This window comes from Salvelinus alpinus, chromosome 29, assembly GCF_045679555.1.
Source record: "Salvelinus alpinus chromosome 29, SLU_Salpinus.1, whole genome shotgun sequence".
NCBI lineage: Eukaryota > Metazoa > Chordata > Actinopteri > Salmoniformes > Salmonidae > Salvelinus > Salvelinus alpinus.
In genome coordinates this window covers 20,480,565-20,498,261 of record NC_092114.1, presented here as the reverse complement: position 1 = coordinate 20,498,261, position 17,697 = coordinate 20,480,565, and the positions used below count along the sequence as shown (strand labels likewise).

Genomic DNA, 17,697 nt, shown 5'->3' with positions numbered 1-17,697 from the left:
ACTATGAAATAACACATATGGAATCATGTAGTAACCAAAAAAGTGTTAAACAAATCAAAATATATGTTATATTTGAGATTCTTCAATGTAGCCACCCTTTGCCTTGATGACAGCTTTGCACACTCTTGGCATTCTCTCAACCAGCTTCACCTGGAATGCTTTTCCAACAGTCTTGATTGTGTAGCGGAAGTTGTGGCAAAGGACCAGATGGCTAGAGGTCCAGAAAAACTCTGCCTGCGTTCTAAATTGCACCCTATTCCCTTTATAGTGCACTACTTTTCACCAGGGCCCTACGAATCCTATCGTGTTTTGGGTTTTTAGGTGTCTGCAGTGTCATAAGTGTCCTATAGCATTTCAAATGTCCCTCTGACCCTACAAATTAGCCAACCCCTATAAATCTAGACACAAAAGAAAAGTCATGGGTTGTATTGCATTTATCTTGAAATCAGAAGAGAGACGTCATGGGGAACATGACCAACCCTGGTTACAGCCCCAGTGATGGATATCAGTACACTGACTTTATCTGCTTCGTTCCAGGACCGTCGCCATGGAAACGCTAGTGCAGCGGCTGGAGCAGGCCGTGATTCGTGTGGAGCAGGTGTCCGTCAACATGCAGGTGTCCAATGGTATGGCCAACGGGGAATGTAACGGGATCAACGGAGGTGAGTAGTAGAAACGTAGTGGTCCAGACTGTGACAGCAGTGTATAGCATTGGGTAGTGAGGTTCTAGGTTCAACTGGGAACACTACTTTATCCAATGAACGTTTATAAACATGTCATATTCTATGTAAAACTCTGAAAAGATACTGTAGTAGAAAAACGCCTGACCTCTCCTCTGTGGGCATTGTTTTCTCCTTCTTCCTCCTGTCTCTCCAGGTCAGTCCCAGTGTATGGAGGCCTTTGACCTGCTGCTGATGGGGCCGTTGTCAGAGTACTTGAAGAATAGCCGTGCCATAGGAGAGGATGTGGAGAAGCATGTGAGTGGCAGGAATGTGTGTGTGTGATTGCATATGACTGACTATCCTTGTGTGTTTGAGTGGCGTCTTGCCAAGGCCGCAAATGGGAAATGGCTCTGTGCCATTAAGATCACAAAGTCTCCTCCTCAATCCCCAAATCCCTCAAATGTTCTCACTTACACACACACCAGCTGTCTTGGTTAACACACTGCCATTATATTTGGTATTTGTCTTTAGCTTAAACTGTTAGTCTACAGAAAATGAAATGAAGCAGGCGCCTTAACTGACAAACTCAAAGGGATGTTTGTACCAGAGCAGCAGATAAGAACACACAAAAAGATAATATGGATGATGAAAATAAGACAGTTGCCTACTCTGTTCTGCTATACTACTCTGTCCTGCTATACTGCTCTGTCCTGCTATACTGCTCTGTCCTGCTATACTACTCTGTTCTGCTATACTACTCTGTCCTGCTATACTACTCTGTCCTGCTATACTACTCTGTCCTGCTATACTACTCTGTCCTGCTATACTACTCTGTTCTGCTATACTACTCTGTTCTGCTATACTACTCTGTCCTGCTATACTACTCTGTTCTGCTATACTACTCTGTTCTGCTATACTACTCTGTTCTGCTATACTACTCTGTTCTGCTATACTACTCTGTCCTGCTATACTGCTCTGTCCTGCTATACTACTCTGTTCTGCTATACTACTCTGTTCTGCTGTACTACTCTGTTCTGCTGTACTACTCTGTTCTGCTATACTACTCTGTTCTGCTATACTACTCTGTTCTGCTATACTACTCTGTCCTGCTATACTACTCTGTCCTGCTATAATACTCTGTCCTGCTATACTACTCTGTCCTGCTATACTACTCTGTCCTGCTATAATACTCTGTCCTGCTATACTACTCTGTTCTGCTATACTACTCTGTCCTGCTATACTACTCTGTCCTGCTGTACTACTCTGTCCTGCTGTACTACTCTGTCCTGCTGTACTACTCTGTCCTGCTGTACTACTCTGTCCTGCTGTACTACTCTGTCCTGCTATACTGCTCTGTCCTGCTATACTACTCTGTTCTGCTATACTACTCTGTTCTGCTATACTACTCTGTTCTGCTGTACTACTCTGTTCTGCTGTACTACTCTGTCCTGCTATACTGCTCTGTCCTGCTATACTGCTCTGTCCTGCTATACTGCTCTGTTCTGCTATACTGCTCTGTCCTGCTATACTGCTCTGTCCTGCTATACTACTCTGTCCTGCTATACTACTCTGTTCTGCTATACTGCTCTGTCCTGCTATACTACTCTGTTTTCCCTACTTCCATTGAGATAAACTTGGTCTGTAACTTGATTTAATGATACTGTATATGCAACTGTTGTCACCAAGCCAAATCTTAACGACATTTAAGATTAATCTTAAGATTTTCTCTACCAGTGACAGTAGGGCTGAAGGGATGTTGAGAGGAGCACTTAGTGACCACTTCACTCCCCTGTCTGCTTTCTGTCAATGGGACTAGTATTATATGGAGATATGCATCCAATATGGCAGCCTGTAAGGAATTGGGTTCCATTTGGGACAGAGACATGGTAGATTCCTTGTTTTATCTCTCATAGAGTTGGCTCTGGGAATCTCTGACTGCGTGGGGTCCAGGGCTTGGCCAGGGAAAACCACTCTAGATAGATGGGAGGAGTAGGAGTGATTTAAATTACAGTTTGTTTCCTGTCCCCTACAAAGCCAATGGCGGGAGTGTGTTTGAACTTTAACCCTACATTCCAATATTTAAAATGCGACACAAGCACCTTTTCCACCAAGATGTCAGGCCGTTTTCCAAAGGGAGATGAGGTGTAGTTTGTGGCTGTAATCATGTTGGCAACCACTGATGATTTCTCTTCCGACTCCCAAAATAAAGCCAACAGTTTAACCTTGATTCATACCAGGCACTGGCAGCAAGTCCAATTGCAGAAATCCCTTTCTCAAGGGAGACATGATTTCAAATGGGAATTAAATAAGTGAGGACTTTAATATGTGGAAAAGCAGAATGACAGAGGAATAACCTTAATATGTGGTGAAATGGGACTGGGGGATGGGGGGAGTATATGCCTTCATGTGTCTTTTCTTTCGTAAAACAACATTCACTTAATCTCCTTCTCCCATCACAGTGAAATGAGGAGGAGGGGGTGTGTGGGTTAGAGGTGTTTTTTTAAGTTAGGAAAGCTCCTTTTATGGCAAAAGTTCCAAAGTTCCTCTGGAGGTTTTCCCAAACATGGGACATGCCTCGTGGGACCTGACTAATGCATTGTTACCAGCATGATGCAGTGCAGAGTGTGGCTTATAATAACCTCAGATTTGACATTTGAACCTTTTTCCTCTGTGATCGACAGGCGGAGATGGTGAACAACGCTCTGCAGCTTCAGAGAAGCTTCCTCAAAATGGCCACCACACACCAGGAGCCTGCTCAGGTAAGGATGATATGTGTAATGGCTTAGAGAACTGTCCTGAATGCAGATACCCAAAGCAAGTAAACAAATGTGTATGGATCAGGACTATTGGCCAACTGCACTGCACTTCAACACAGTTATCCAATGTGCACATATCTACTGTTATCTACTGTAATGTAGCTAGTGTCGCCCATTAGTGTCCCAGTATCGGCCATTTCAGTATCGCTCATTTCAGTATCACCCATTCCAGTGTTCCAGCAGCAGCCTTTTCCAGGCCTCTCTGTGTTTCCCAGTGCTGCTGGGCCAGTGGGCAGCCATGCGGTGCCCCGGAGCTCTGTTCACATACGGATTAACCCCCTTTAAAAAAGAACACTAATACAACACATTCACATATGGGGAATTGAGGGGGAAAGGGAGGGGGTACGGAGAGGAAGGGGGGGGGGGGTTAACGTGATATCATCGCATTGGCTGTTTGTTTGTATTGAACCAGGAGGAGGGGGGTGGGGGGCAGAGCCCTAAGCTGAACAGGAAGTGATTAACTCCTATCTCGCATGTCATTGGTCAAGAGGCAGTGAGAAAGAATTCACCAATTGTCTGATACACAAACAAGGAGGAAGGGTTTAAGCGGAGGGAGGGGACAGAGAGGAAGGGAATAAGAGGAGAGGATGGAGAGGGAGGAGATGGAGATGGAGAGGCGAGGCGAGGCGAGGCGAGGCGAGGAGAGGGAGGAGATGGAGATGGAGATGGAGATGGCGAGGAGAGGGAGGAGATGGAGATGGAGAGGCGAGGACGGTGGTGGGTGGTGGCTGCATGGACTGTTTGCTTAAAGACCCCATGCAGTCTTCTAAATGATTCAATCATCACTGTATGTCTAATAAATCACTGTTTATTTCATTTAAAAAAGCTAAATATTTTTTAAATCACTTATTTCCCTTAGCTGCCTTTGCCATTGAAATGCTCAGTCTGATCGTATGGGTGTGTTGATACAAATGTTTATATATATACATACACAGCCCTGATTGGCGGATAGGCTCGTCTATACTAACTAGAGCCTACCCCGCTTACCACTTCATAGTAGGAGGATACATGTGCAGATAAAAGATGATTGGTCAGAATAATCAGATCGTGATGTCATGATGTGGGCCAAAAACTCCATCCCACCACTTCTTACAGTAAAAGTGCATTAGCATAATTTTCACAATTTCAGAGTGTTATTTCGACCTCGTAGTGTGTAAATATCATTACAAAAAAACAGGAAATCAATGTGGACGTGAACTAGTGAGGAGAACTTCCTGTATCTTTACTTAACAGTTAAGAGCCAGTAGGGAGCCAGTAGAGAGCCTGTAGCCTGTAGAGACTGTAGAGAGTGTGGAGCCTGTAGAGAGCCTGTAGCCTGTAGAGAGTCTGTAGCCTGTTAAGAGAGACTGTAGAGGGCCTGTAGCCTGTAGAGAGTCTGTAGCCTGTTAAGAGAGACTGTAGAGAGCCAGTAGAGGGCCTGTAGCCTGTAGAGAGTCTGTAGCCTGTAGAGAACCTGTTAAGAGAGCCTGTAGCCTGTTAAGAGAGACTGTAGAGAGCCAGTAGAGGGCCTGTAGCCTGTATGGAGACTGCAGCGAGCCCGTAGCCTGTATGGAGCCTGTAGAGAGCCTGTAGCCTATAGAGAGCCTGTAGAGAGCCTGTAGAGAGCCTGTAGAGAGCCTGTAGCCTATAGAGAGTCGGCAGCCTGTAGAGAACCTGTAGAGAGCCTGTAGCCTGTAGAGAGACTGTAGAGAGCCTGTAGCCTGTAGAGAGTCTGTAGCCTGTAGAGAACCTGTAGAGAGCCTGTATGGAGACTGTAGCGCGCCTGTAGACTGTATGGAGACTGTAGAGAGCCTGTATGGAGCCTGTAGAGAGCCTGTTAAAAGAGCCTGTTAAAAGAGCCTGTTAAGAGAGCCTGTAGAGAGACTGTAGCCTTTTAAAAGAGACTGTAGAGAGCCAGTAGCTTGTATGGAGACTGTAAAGAGCCTGTAGCCTATAGAGAGACTGTAGAGAGCCCTGTAGCCTGTTAAGGGAGACTGTAGCGATCCAGTAGAGGGCCTGTAGCCTGTATGGAGACTGTAGCCTGTTAAGAGAGCCTGTAGCCTGTAGAGAGACTGTAGCCTGTAGAGAGCCTGTAGCCTGTAGAGAGACTGTAGCCTGTAGAGAGCCTGTAGCCTGTAGAGAGACTGTAGAGAGCCTGTAGCCTGTAGAGAGACTGTAGAGATCCTGTAGCCTGTAGAGAGCCTGTAGCCTGTAGAGAGACTGTAGAGAGCCTATAGCCTGTAGAGAGACTGTAGAGATCCTGTAGTGCAGTGTTTCTCAAACTTGGTCCTGGGGACCCCGAGGGGTGCACGTTTAGTTTTTTGGGCCTAGAACTACAAAGCTTGATGATTATTTGAATTAGCTGTCTAGTAGTGATTTGGGAAGAAAGAAAAAACGGGTCCCCAGGACCGAGATTGGGAATCCCTGCTGTAGAGAGACTCTTATAGCTGTTTTCTGAGAATTTGGGTGACGATCCACAATGGCATTGGCAGAACTGACAATCCTCAAATTGGAGAGGCATTGATTTAGCCCCCCAAAAAATATATTGTTGTCAATCAATATACCCCCAGAGAAATCTACTAAAAAACCATACAGATACTGTATGGACACATTTTCACATGTACATAGTTTTATATAAACCTAAATCATTGCCTCTGGTGGAAAAGTGATTGTGACCCTGTACAGCTCTCCCATAGGGACCCCAGAGCTGCTGGTAAAACCTGTTTTTTCTCTCCACCGCACTGGCCCGGGGTTGTGCTCCGTGGCTTTTTATGGGCATGTTCTATATTTGAGCCGCTCCGTGTATGGGTGTGTGTGTGTTTGAAGCTGGGCTCACCTGACCCCGTGTGTGTGTGTGTGTGTGTGTGTGTGTGTGTGTGTGTGTGTGTGTGTGTGTGTGTGTGTGTGTGTGTGTGTGTGTGTGTGTGCCCACATAAAAAAAGACTACAGTTTACGAAAGAATAGTATTCTGTAGTAAACTGCAGGATACTATAGAAAACTATACTACACTCTGGTATCCCTCGATCATGTGTAGTACTTACTATAACATTTTGTGGTATACTGTAGAATACTACATATATTAAATAGTACAGTATTATCTACAAAAAACACTAGTAAATACTACAATAATGTCTACAAAAACACTACAGTATAGTATATACTACAGTTTTTACTATAGTAATACTACAGTATTTAATTTGCATATACTCCACCCATTGCTCCCGAATGGCGCAGCGGTCTAAGGCACTGCATCTCAGTGCAAGAGGCGTCACTACAGTCCCTGGTTCGATTCCAGGCTGTATCACATCCGGCCGTGATTGGGAGTCCCATAGGGCAGCACACAATTGGCCCAGCGTCATCCGGGTTTGGCCGGGGTAGGCCGTCATTGTAAATAAGAATTTGTTCTTAACTGACTTGCCTAGTTAAATAAAGGTTAAATAAAGGTTACACATTCCCCTCCCTATTTGTGCCACCCATGAGTGAGAAACCAACATATTGTGTTCAGACTCCAGGCCTACCTACCTACAGGTTATGGAAAATTTGGTCTTAGTATTTGCCCAGTAGGTTTCCTCAAGGAGGAAGCCCCACTTCTATGTCAAAGATAATAAAACAAAAAATACCACAGTAATTACTAAAGTATATACAACAGTAATATTACAGTATTTATATTATAGTCAACTTTACTACAGTATACTACAATCATGTCCACAAAAACACTACAGTGAATACTATAGTATGTAAATACAGTAATACTACAGTATTTACATCATAGTATACTATAATATTTTTTCATATGGGTGTTTATCCCACAGTACAGCTGTCTTGCCTCGCCAGCCCTCTGCTCTGCTGCGAGGCTTTACACTGTAAAATCCAACCAGAGTTTTTTCCTTTGTTACTTTCACTGAGAATGTTGATATCATGTTTGCATTATAGCTCAGAGCCTGGCATGTCTGTGAATGTTAGCATATGGGATGCCAAGCCATGGTATCAGATATTGTACGCTTATATGATACAGATCAAATAGCTTGATCGTACACTTTAGGTAGCCTGGCGGGTAGAAGCGTTGGGCCAGACAAGGGAGAGAGATCTCTAGCCTCAGAGATATGTAGAACTGACAGATGAATCATCACGAGGGCCGGGAGGTTTTCCTGAGCACATGATTTGACCCGGCTCTGTTGACCGCCTGGGCTTATCATCATCACAGATGTATTGGAAAACTTCCTGATCCTTATCATCACATTTCATGTAGAAGTGGTTTTCTTTTTAGAATCCTTTAGCAAGTTCTTTTCGATGGGATCTGTAGATAGTGAAACTAAAAAGTCAGTCGACGTTGGTCCTACCTATGAAAGGACTTTCTATTTCGGGTTATGAAAATCATGTGCGTCTGATTTGGGCAAGAATTTGTTCAAAAACGTGTTCTCTCTCTTTGCCTCTCCCTCTGACACACGAGATAGACAGTGCTTTCATACGAAAGTCGACTGACTTTTTACTTTCACTCTCTCCAGATCCCATTGAACAGTCTTACTAAAGGATGCGGTGGAAAGGAGGATTATTTCATCCTCTCCATGTCTGTAAACGTTCTTTAGGAGGGGCTATCTTCCCACTGATTGGACGACCTCATACACACTGGATTATGTACTTTATTATGTGTTTATTGTGACAACATATCAAAACCTTAAAGCATGTTCAATCAAAATACATTTTTGTAAGAGAAAATGTATCTAACCCATAATGCAATTCAATTGGTTGCCTTAGAATAATCAAATAATTTCTCTAAATAAAGCTAAATAAAGCTAAATTATTATACTTGTTTATCTTTCCCACAGCATATCGACAAGGCAGGGGATATTTAGTTCAATTGTCATAGCAACATCAGTTTAGATACAGGTCAAAATAAGAGAACTGTACAGCAGTATTACTAGGGAAACAATGCATTCCTTTCCCCAGTGCCTTACAAGGCCAGAGGGATCTCCTAATGAACAGAGGAATGCTGGGAGGGGAGGGAGGAAAGAAGGATGGAAGCTAGAAGGGATCTGGAAGTTCCTAGTGAAAATAGGGTCCTTCTAATAAAGTCCCAGTAAACTGTCATTAACATCTAACTGGCATGCATGGCAGGTTGCTTGTGGGCAAGGCAACCCGTTATAACCCCCCCCCCCCCCCCCCCCTTGTATCTCTCTCCCAGATGGAGCTGGCTGACCTGCTAAAGCCTATCTCAGAGAATATCCAGGAGATTCAGAACTTCCGGGAGCGTAACCGTGGCAGTAGCCAATTCAACCACCTATCAGCTGTCAGCGAGAGCATCCCAGCGCTGGGCTGGGTTGCTGTGGTGAGGAGAAAACTAACTGTTCACTTATCTAACCTCCTCATCACCCATTCACTCACTCACTTTGGTGGCACATAGGGCAGCGACACAGGTCTCTATTTCTGACAGTCTTGGACCATGCATCTTCTTCACTGTGTGTCTCCTTTTCCCTCTCCTTTGTGTTTCTAAACTACCAGTAAAAAAAACTGGTTCTGTTGAATGTTGGTATAATATCCATACCATTACATTCATCAAATCCCTTCCACTCAAGCTGCTTTGAGACTGAAATTGGGGTCTGGACTCTGTCAGAACAAGTCTACGGTTTGCCAGGGAGCCACTGTTTCACATGATTTGTGTCAAACCTGTTTGAACGCTCATGTCACCACATTCTCTTGAGTCTTTGCTCGACACTAGCCAAAGATGCATGTGGCCTATCCTTTGTATGTGTATATATATGGCTTGTCTACTGTACAGTCACTGTGGTTTAATGCATTTCTGTCCAATAGGTGGTGAGTGACATAATAATATTCTCTCCATTTCTCTATCCATATGTCATTGAATGCAGAGCAGAGCTGTCTGAATTTATATGGGGTCAGCTTTGTTTTACAAGTTTTTCCTCTGGTGTCTCCATCTCTCTTCCAGAGCCAGAAGCCAGTTCCCTATGTGAAGGAGATGAATGATGCTGCCATTTTCTACACTAACAGAGTTCTGAAAGACTATAAAGACTCGTGAGTATGGCTGCTGGTGGATTACATCAACTGTTGCTGATAAGCAACTTTGCAGATTATTGTTGCTCTATGAATACCTCTCTCTTTCTTCCTGATCTGTCTGTCCGTCTGTATCTCTCTCTCTTCGTCCGTCTCTGTTTACATCTCACTAATTCTCATCCCCCTCTCCTCTTGTCCCTCTCTCTGTAGAGACAAGCGTCATGTGGAGTGGGTGAGGTCCTACCTATCCATCTGGACTGAGCTTCAGGCCTTCATTAAACAGTATCACACAACAGGCCTGGTCTGGAGCAAGACTGTGAGTAGCTTTCATAACATAGTTACAAAACAGTGTAACAGCAGTGTAATTATATTATCATAGTATTGAGTTGGGAGTGAGACAATAGAAAAACATCAGTCATATAAAGACATCATGAACAGTTTCTATGTCTTTTTATTACAGACTGTAATTTACAGTGCTTCAGGACTACAATCCTCTAGCTAACGTCCAGTGGGACATTCCCTCTACATTCCATTATCTATTGCATGTGTTACAGCAGCAAATAGCTCCTGATCCAACCTCCTCAACCCTGCCCTGAGCACACAGCACTTCGACGTATGTTGGAGGAATAGGAACAGGGCCATGAGTTTTTCCCAACTGTGTAACCTGAGCAGGAAAAACTCAGGTCCCACTGCCTAACTTCTCAGAACTTTTATCTGACATTGGATAAATAGGACCAGGATTTTTCGTGATCAGGTCACATGGTCAGAAAATGCTCCTGGCCCTATGGATGAACTATAACCCTGCTTGCCATACAGGTTTAAACAGACAGGAACAAGACTCAATGAATTACAGTTCGCTTCGAGACATAATAGTCTGATTATTATGGCATGTCCAATTGTTTTCATGTGTAGCAGAGCCTGATTGTGGTTTTCCGTTGCCATATTGCTGAAGCGGTTCAGGGCTTGCATCCCAAATGGCACCCTATTACCTACATGGAGCCCATAGGGCACTGGTCAAAAGTAGTGCACTATATAATATGGCGCCATTTAGGATGTACAGTAGTTCTCATGTTAATTACCCCGCAGTGTATATTTCTATGTGTAGTAATGCAGGCAGGCAGCTGGTTGCGTAAGGACCAGCCTGTATGAACGACTTGGTCCCTGGTGTTCTGGTGGCTGCTTTGTGGTTCTCAATCGAGCAATTGTAGAGTCAAACCCCCCCACCCTGTCCCATCACACACACTTCTGTTTATGAAAGTTTGCTGGGAATTCATGCTCTTCTTCTACAGATGTAGGATCTTAATTTGACCAGTTTCTCACAGCAGGAAAATAATCCTGCAGCAACTGGAAATTATTGTGTGGATTATAATTAATTAGTTGATAATTAATTAATGAACATTTCTGTAGATGTTGATACTAGTGGAGGTTGGTGGGAGGAGCTATAGGAGGACGGCTCATTGTAATGGTTGGAATGTAATTAATTTAACGATATCAAATCATATGGAAACCACATGTTTGACTCCGTTACTTTTATTCCATTCCAGCCATTACAATGAACCCGTCCTCCTATAGCTCCTCTCACCAGCCTCCACTGGTTGATACATTTTTTGTTAGGGCAAATCAAGTCTGAAATTTCCTGCAACAACAGGGTGATCAAATTAAGATCCTACATCGTTTCTCTTCCCCTCCTCTCTGAAAAGAAAGTCCGACTGTAGGGCAGGTTTCCAGTCAGAAATCATATCCCTGCTTCCAGTGGAAGTGAAGCGTTTATTTGTTTGGCTTTTTATGTGATAATAAAACTAAAAGTAAAACTCCTTAACTTCACATTTAGTCTCTAAAATGTTGAGTGTTGAACTCAGGTCAAGGCCACTGTCTTTTTTCAGTGATATGCCAGAATCCTCTGTGTGGTCCTTTGAGGGACACAGGCTGCCACACAATTTGATGGACTGTGTGTGTGCCTGTGCACGAGAGTGTGTGTGTATGGAGTGAAACCCGAGAGCATGCAGTGGCTGTATGTCAGCTGTCCCTCCTGCCGTTAGGTGTCAGGGTTGTGTGTGTGTGTGTGTGTGTGTGTGGGGGGAGAGGACAGGTGGTCCTCAGGGTGGACTTTAATGGAGGTTTTCTTCAAAAAAGAAAGACCCAACAAAAGCCCTGTGTCTCAGGCCATACACACCTGCTTCAACACACCCCACGGCGTAACTTAAACTACTGGGCTTTTCTCCTAACTCTAATCTGGCGGCTGCTGTTCAGAAGGGCAGGCACACATGCACACACTCTCACACACAGACACACATATACACACACACACAGCTCGGACTTAATTTCATTGCACTCAGCTCTAATTCTTGGGCATATGTACAGCTGTTGTGGCTTGTTTGAGCGTTGAAGGTGGACCATGTGTAACTATCCGCGGCAGCTGTGCAGTCTGCAGTCAGAGACCGACAGACCGACACAGAAAGAGACAGAGAGACTGTCTGCTTGTCTTTACTGGAGTTGGCAGGCAGGTGGCTTTACATTAATCTGTTCATTAGCTTGGTAAGTAAGGCTTTCAGTGAGAAAAAAAGGCATCTATAGTAGAGCAGCAGGACTTAGGCCGGGATTCAATCCAACCCGCCTTAGAACTGTGTTATACCACACCTGACATTTAAAGGAAATCTCTGATTGACCCAGCATATGCAGCGTTTACCGTGAATGCAATTTCTGCAAACATTGCCTTTAAAACCTGCATTGTCAGATTGAATCCCAGCCTCAGTCAGAGAATTTAGATCTGTACTTTATCGTCATATGCATATCAAGAACAGCCCCCTGACACAGCTCCACTTTAGATAAGATTCCTATTGGCCAGGGTTAGACAACTATGGTCCTGGAGAGCCACAGGGACAAGGTGTGAAGGCTTTTGTTTTAACCCAGCTCTTGGCTTTGGCACCTCTGCTATAAGAAACCAGTTGAATATAAATATTTGTCCTATACTCCACCTGCTGGCCAGGGGAAGAAGTACAACTGTATTTCCAGAACCCTTCTCACCATCATCTTGTCTTGATTCACAGTAACATGCCTCTCTCTCTCTCTCTCTCTCGCTCTCTCTCCCACAGGGTCCCATTGCGCCTCCCTCTCTGTTCTCCCCTGCCCCTGGTGGTCCCTGCCCCCCTCCCCCTCCACACCCCCTGGACCGCCACCAGTCTTCACAGGCGAACCGCCCCAGGCCGACAGCACCACGGCCCAGCATTCAGCTCTCTTCGCCCAGCTGAATCAAGGAGAAGCCATCACTAAAGGTAGCCAAGCCACCGTCACCCAGGGGTTGAAGAGCTCTGATCCAACTGCAGAAGTGGGAGAGAGGGAGGGAGGGAAAAGGAGGAGGAGGAGAAACAGAAACAGAAGAAGAAAGGGAGGGAGAGTTGAAGAGGGAGGATGTGGGTTGAATCAACAGTTACAGAGTCCTGAGAGCACCACTGCCCAGCACTCAGCCCTGTTCGCCCAGCTGAACCAGGGAGCTGACATCACTAAAGGTAGCCAAGACAGGAGAGAAGAGGAGGAGAAACAGAAGGAGAAAGAGAGGGAGAATTGAAGAGAGTTGCTGTGTTTTGAGGACATAGAAATAGTCATTAGATTTCTATGGTGTTTATTAATCAACAGTTAGGGTAAAATTTGTTTGATTTTGAGATCATACATTTTATTATAGATTTTTGTACTAAAACAATAACTTCTAAACAAGTGAATACAAGTAAGTACCCTCTCTCTGTCCACTAGCATTAAAGCACATCTCAAAGGACCAGATGACCCATAAGAACTCCGCCCTTCGCTCCCAGGGAGGAGAGCATCATGCCTCCCCACCCAAGAGCCGAAACCCCGGAGGCTCCTCCAACAGAGCGCCTCCCCAGAAACGACCCCCCATACTGGAGCTGGAGGGGAAGAAATGGAGGGTGGTACGTTACCTATTATATTGCCTTGCATGCCAGGCTTCTAATTTGTCCTATTATCTACACTCAGGGTTGGGTAGGTTACGTTGTAAATGTAATCCGTTAGTTACCTGTCCAAAATTGTAATCCGCAATGTAACTTTTGGATTACCCAAACTCAGTAACGTAATCTGATTACATTCGGTTACTTTCAGATTACTTTCTCCTTAAGAGACATTAGAAGAAGACAAAAAGGTATGTTACCAACAGAATGACATCTATTGCAGGATAAATCAGTGTTAAAGTTAACATAGCTGGCCATATATGGATGTTACATTTTACTTTATGGGTTGGTTATGTAGGCTTCTTCTAACCCATCGCTTTCTACTACAGATAATAATACGATTAAATTATATCTTTACATTAAAAACCGAAGTCTATTAGAATTCCAGTCATTCCAATAAATGTTATACCCCTTGATCTTCAAGAACAGGACTTGGAATTATGGAAGTATAGATTATCCAAATTGTTTTGCCTGAGCATGACCCCAAAACAAAGGACTTATTAGCCAGCCTTACTCTGTTTGTTGTTTATGATTTTGTTGTCATGGAGGACTGATTGGGCTCGTTGATTCGAGTTGAAAAATAAATGCTGCACTCATGGAATGGCATGCTTTGAGAACTACTGAAAAGTGCTATTTACATGTGAAAAATGAATGCCATATGCTGCATTTGCTATAGGCCTATTGTTTACCTTTCTGTTGGTGACATTTTGATATCTTGATAATATGCAGCTGTTTAAAGGGCAAATCCACAGATTAAACAATAACAAAATGGCAACCTGTTTTGGTAAAAAGATGAGGGATGGGCCTGGAGAAATGCAAAGACTGACCATCCATGATATATAAATGATTGTTTTAACCATGTTATGAGGCTATACAGATTGTTACATTTACAATGTTTATAAACATTGGAGTAAAACAAGGTAATATTTTGGTTTCTCATGGAGTGTGACAGTTAAATTAAGCTCATGAGGCATTTATAAGTTATATTCTTCAAGACTCAATGGATATATAAGTCCAAAACTGGATGTAGCAACTACAAATTGCCACTTTTAAGTCTATCAAAAGTGTGCAAGTTTGAGCATGTGTCCATTAGGCCTATGAATTATTTATTTTTTATCAGTATGAATTAGATTGAGCAATAAAAGCCCAACTTTTATTCCATAGGCTGGGATCTGCCCTATGCAGCTGTTGCAAGAGCACATTTTTCACTGGCTGTCCACTGGTTTCAAAAACAATGATTGATAGGCAGCTTAAACTTCTTGAATTCAACCATTATTGGGTTCAAATACACAGATTTGTGAACAGCCATCCACAACAACCACAATCTGTGAGGCACAAATAGCTAAATAAGAGAGCAGCAGTGTGGTTCACATCAATGCTCTATGTAGATATCAATAATAAGTTATATCTGTATCGCTGTAGACTACACCACTGCTGTCATCCTTACCTCCAAGCATTTATTCCAGTTGGATAATCTTTGGTTGCCGACTGCAGTCGCACCATTGGAAGACATAGCTGGGACTGTAGCCTACAAAAGCCTATTCCTGCTCTTTTCCCGCGATCCATCAAACCCATTTGGTGTGTCATCATAGTGGTCTCTGACTTCTGGTCAGACTCGCTCAGGTGGAACAAAGTTAAACTTGTGTCTTTTTTCAATGCTGATTTGAATGTCTTTGAGAAAACAGAGAAGTGTCAAATATTTTTTTTCCGCAAACATCCTTTCTGAATTTAAAAGTAATCCCAGTTCCAATCCTAGTTTTTCAAAAGTATCTGTAATCTGATTACAATATTTTTGCTGGTAACGTAACAGATCACAGTTAGCGTTTTTTTGTAATCCCTTACATGTAATGGATTATATTACTACCCAAACCTGTCTACACTGAACAAAAATATAAACATGCAACAATTTTAAAGATTTGACTGAGTTAAAGCTCATATAAGGAAATCCGTCAATTGAAATAAATTCATTAGTCCCTAATCTATGGATTTCACATTACTGGGAATACAGATATGCATCTGTTGGTCACAGATACCATTAAAAAAAGGTAGGGATGCGACTCCTTCGCATAGAGTTGATCAGACTGTTAATTGTGGTCTGTGGAACATTGTCCCACCCCTTCAATGGCTGTGTGAAGTTGCTGGATTTTGGCGGGAACTGGAACACACTGTCGTATAGGTCGATCCTGAGCATCCCAAATATGCTCAATGGGTGACATGTCTGGTGAGTATGCAGGCATGATGAATGGCAAGACATAGGGCCTCAGGATCTCGTTACAATATCTCTATGCATTCAAATTGCCATCAATAAAATGCAATTGTGTTATGCTTATGCCTGCCCGTATCATAACCCCACCGCCACCATGGGGCACTCTGTTCACAACGTTGACATCAGCAAACCGCTCAATGCCATACACGGTGGCTGCCATCTGCCCAGTACAGTTGAAACTGGGATTCATCCTTGAAGAGCACACTTTCCAACGTGCCAGTGGCCATCAAAGGCGAGCATTTGCCCACTGAAGTCGGTTATGACCCCGAACTGCAGTCAGGCCAAGATCCTGGAGAGGACGATGAGCACTCAAATGAGCTTCCCTAAGTCGGTTTCTGACTGTTTGTGCAGAAATGTTTTGGTTGTGCAAACCCACTATTTCCTCAGCTGTCTGGGTGGCTGGTCTCACACGATCCCGTAGGTGAAAAAGCCGGATGTGGAGGTCCTGGGCTGGCGTGGTCTGCGGTTGTGAGGGTGGTTGGACGTACTGCCTAATTCTCTAAAATTACATTGGAGGCGACTTATGGTAGAGAAATGAACATAAAATTCTCTGGCAACAGCTCTGGTGGACATTCCTGCAGTCAGCATGCCATTTGCACACTCCCTCAACTTTTTTTTCTTTTTTTTTACATCTGTGGCTTTGTGATATGTGACAACTGCATATTTTAGTGGCTTTTCACTGTCCCCTGCACAAGGTGCACTTGTGTAATGATCATGCTGTTTAATCAGATTCTTGATATGCCACACCTGTCAGATGGATGTATTATTTTGGCAAAGGAGAAATGCTCACTAACAGGGATGTAAACACATTTGTGCACAACATTTGAGAGAAATAAGCTTTTTGTGCTTATGGGATGTTTCTGGGATCTTTTATTTCAGCTCATGAAACAAGGGACCAACACTTTACATGTTTCGTTTATATTTTTGTTCAGTATAAATGGAGGACATGGAGGCCCTTAATCATTTTTTCCTAGTGATTCAGGAAAGTTTAGATTCCTCACAGATTCAAAGACCAAGACTGCTGTTTTTATGACTGTACTCTTTCAGAGGCGATTGTGATGTCTGGTGCTAAACCCAATGAGGTCATCCAAAAGTGAAGGGTCAAACATGAGATGGGTCAGATGGTCACAGGTCTTGTTTGTTGTTTCACCCCACAGGAGTACTTTGACCAAGCTCATGACCTGGTTATCGAGGAGCCAGAGCTGAGACAGGTGGCCTATGTCTTCGGCTGCAGCAACTCTACTCTACAGATTAAAGGAAAGATCAACTCCATCATTGTGGGTGAGTTCAACCATCCATTGTTTTATTTGTTATAGTTCTGTTATTAAGATTTGATTATGTATACGGCAACGTCATTTGCAAAGGCATGGCCATATACTGTACAGTGGACAATTTCTTTGTTGTCTTTGACAGCATCAAACCTGTATCTCTCTATCTCTCTCTCTAAACCTTCACCGATTTCATGTTTTTCTGTGATGTTCACCTCTGACAGATAACTGTAAGAAGCTTGGTCTGGTGTTTGACAACGTTGTTGGCATTATGGAAGTCATCAACTCTAAAGACATTAAGTTGCAGGTCAGCTCAAATTTCATACATGTTCTAGAAAATAACATATGGCATCTCTTTCCTCTCTGCATCTGAAGTTCAACTCAAATGTACCCGCTATGAAGCTATAGTAGATGTAAGGTACTGCCACTTTTATTTTTATACGTTATGTTGGGCCACAATTTCTTCTGGTGAGGTTACATGGTCAGGATAAATTCCAGTCTCGAGACTAGTTATAAGATAGAAGAATCTGTGCTGATGCTCTGCCCCACTTTTGTCCAGGTGATGGGTAGAGTTCCCACCATCTCTATCAACAAGACAGAGGGCTGCCAAGTCTACCTGAGTAAGGACGCTCTGGACTGTGAGATTATCAGCGCCAAGAGCTCTGAAATGAACATCCTGGTACCGCAGGACGACGACTATGTGAGTGTGTATGAAAGTGTGTGGAGTGCTTGCATTTC

At 43.5% G+C, this 17,697-nt stretch overlaps 1 protein-coding gene across 1 annotated transcript in view; it reads left to right on the top strand.

Moving 5' to 3' along the window:
* cap2 (cyclase associated actin cytoskeleton regulatory protein 2) overlaps positions 1 to 17,697 on the top strand; it is a 32,584-nt gene that overhangs the window by 12,102 nt on the left and 2,785 nt on the right. Inside the window, 12 exon segments of the mRNA XM_071375112.1 lie at positions 538 to 662; positions 877 to 977; positions 3,344 to 3,421; positions 8,640 to 8,783; positions 9,402 to 9,487; positions 9,677 to 9,782; positions 12,559 to 12,619; positions 12,622 to 12,738; positions 13,214 to 13,389; positions 16,849 to 16,972; positions 17,184 to 17,266; positions 17,519 to 17,659. Coding sequence (XP_071231213.1) covers positions 548 to 662; positions 877 to 977; positions 3,344 to 3,421; positions 8,640 to 8,783; positions 9,402 to 9,487; positions 9,677 to 9,782; positions 12,559 to 12,619; positions 12,622 to 12,738; positions 13,214 to 13,389; positions 16,849 to 16,972; positions 17,184 to 17,266; positions 17,519 to 17,659 — 1,332 coding nt within the window. The 5' untranslated portion in view covers positions 538 to 547.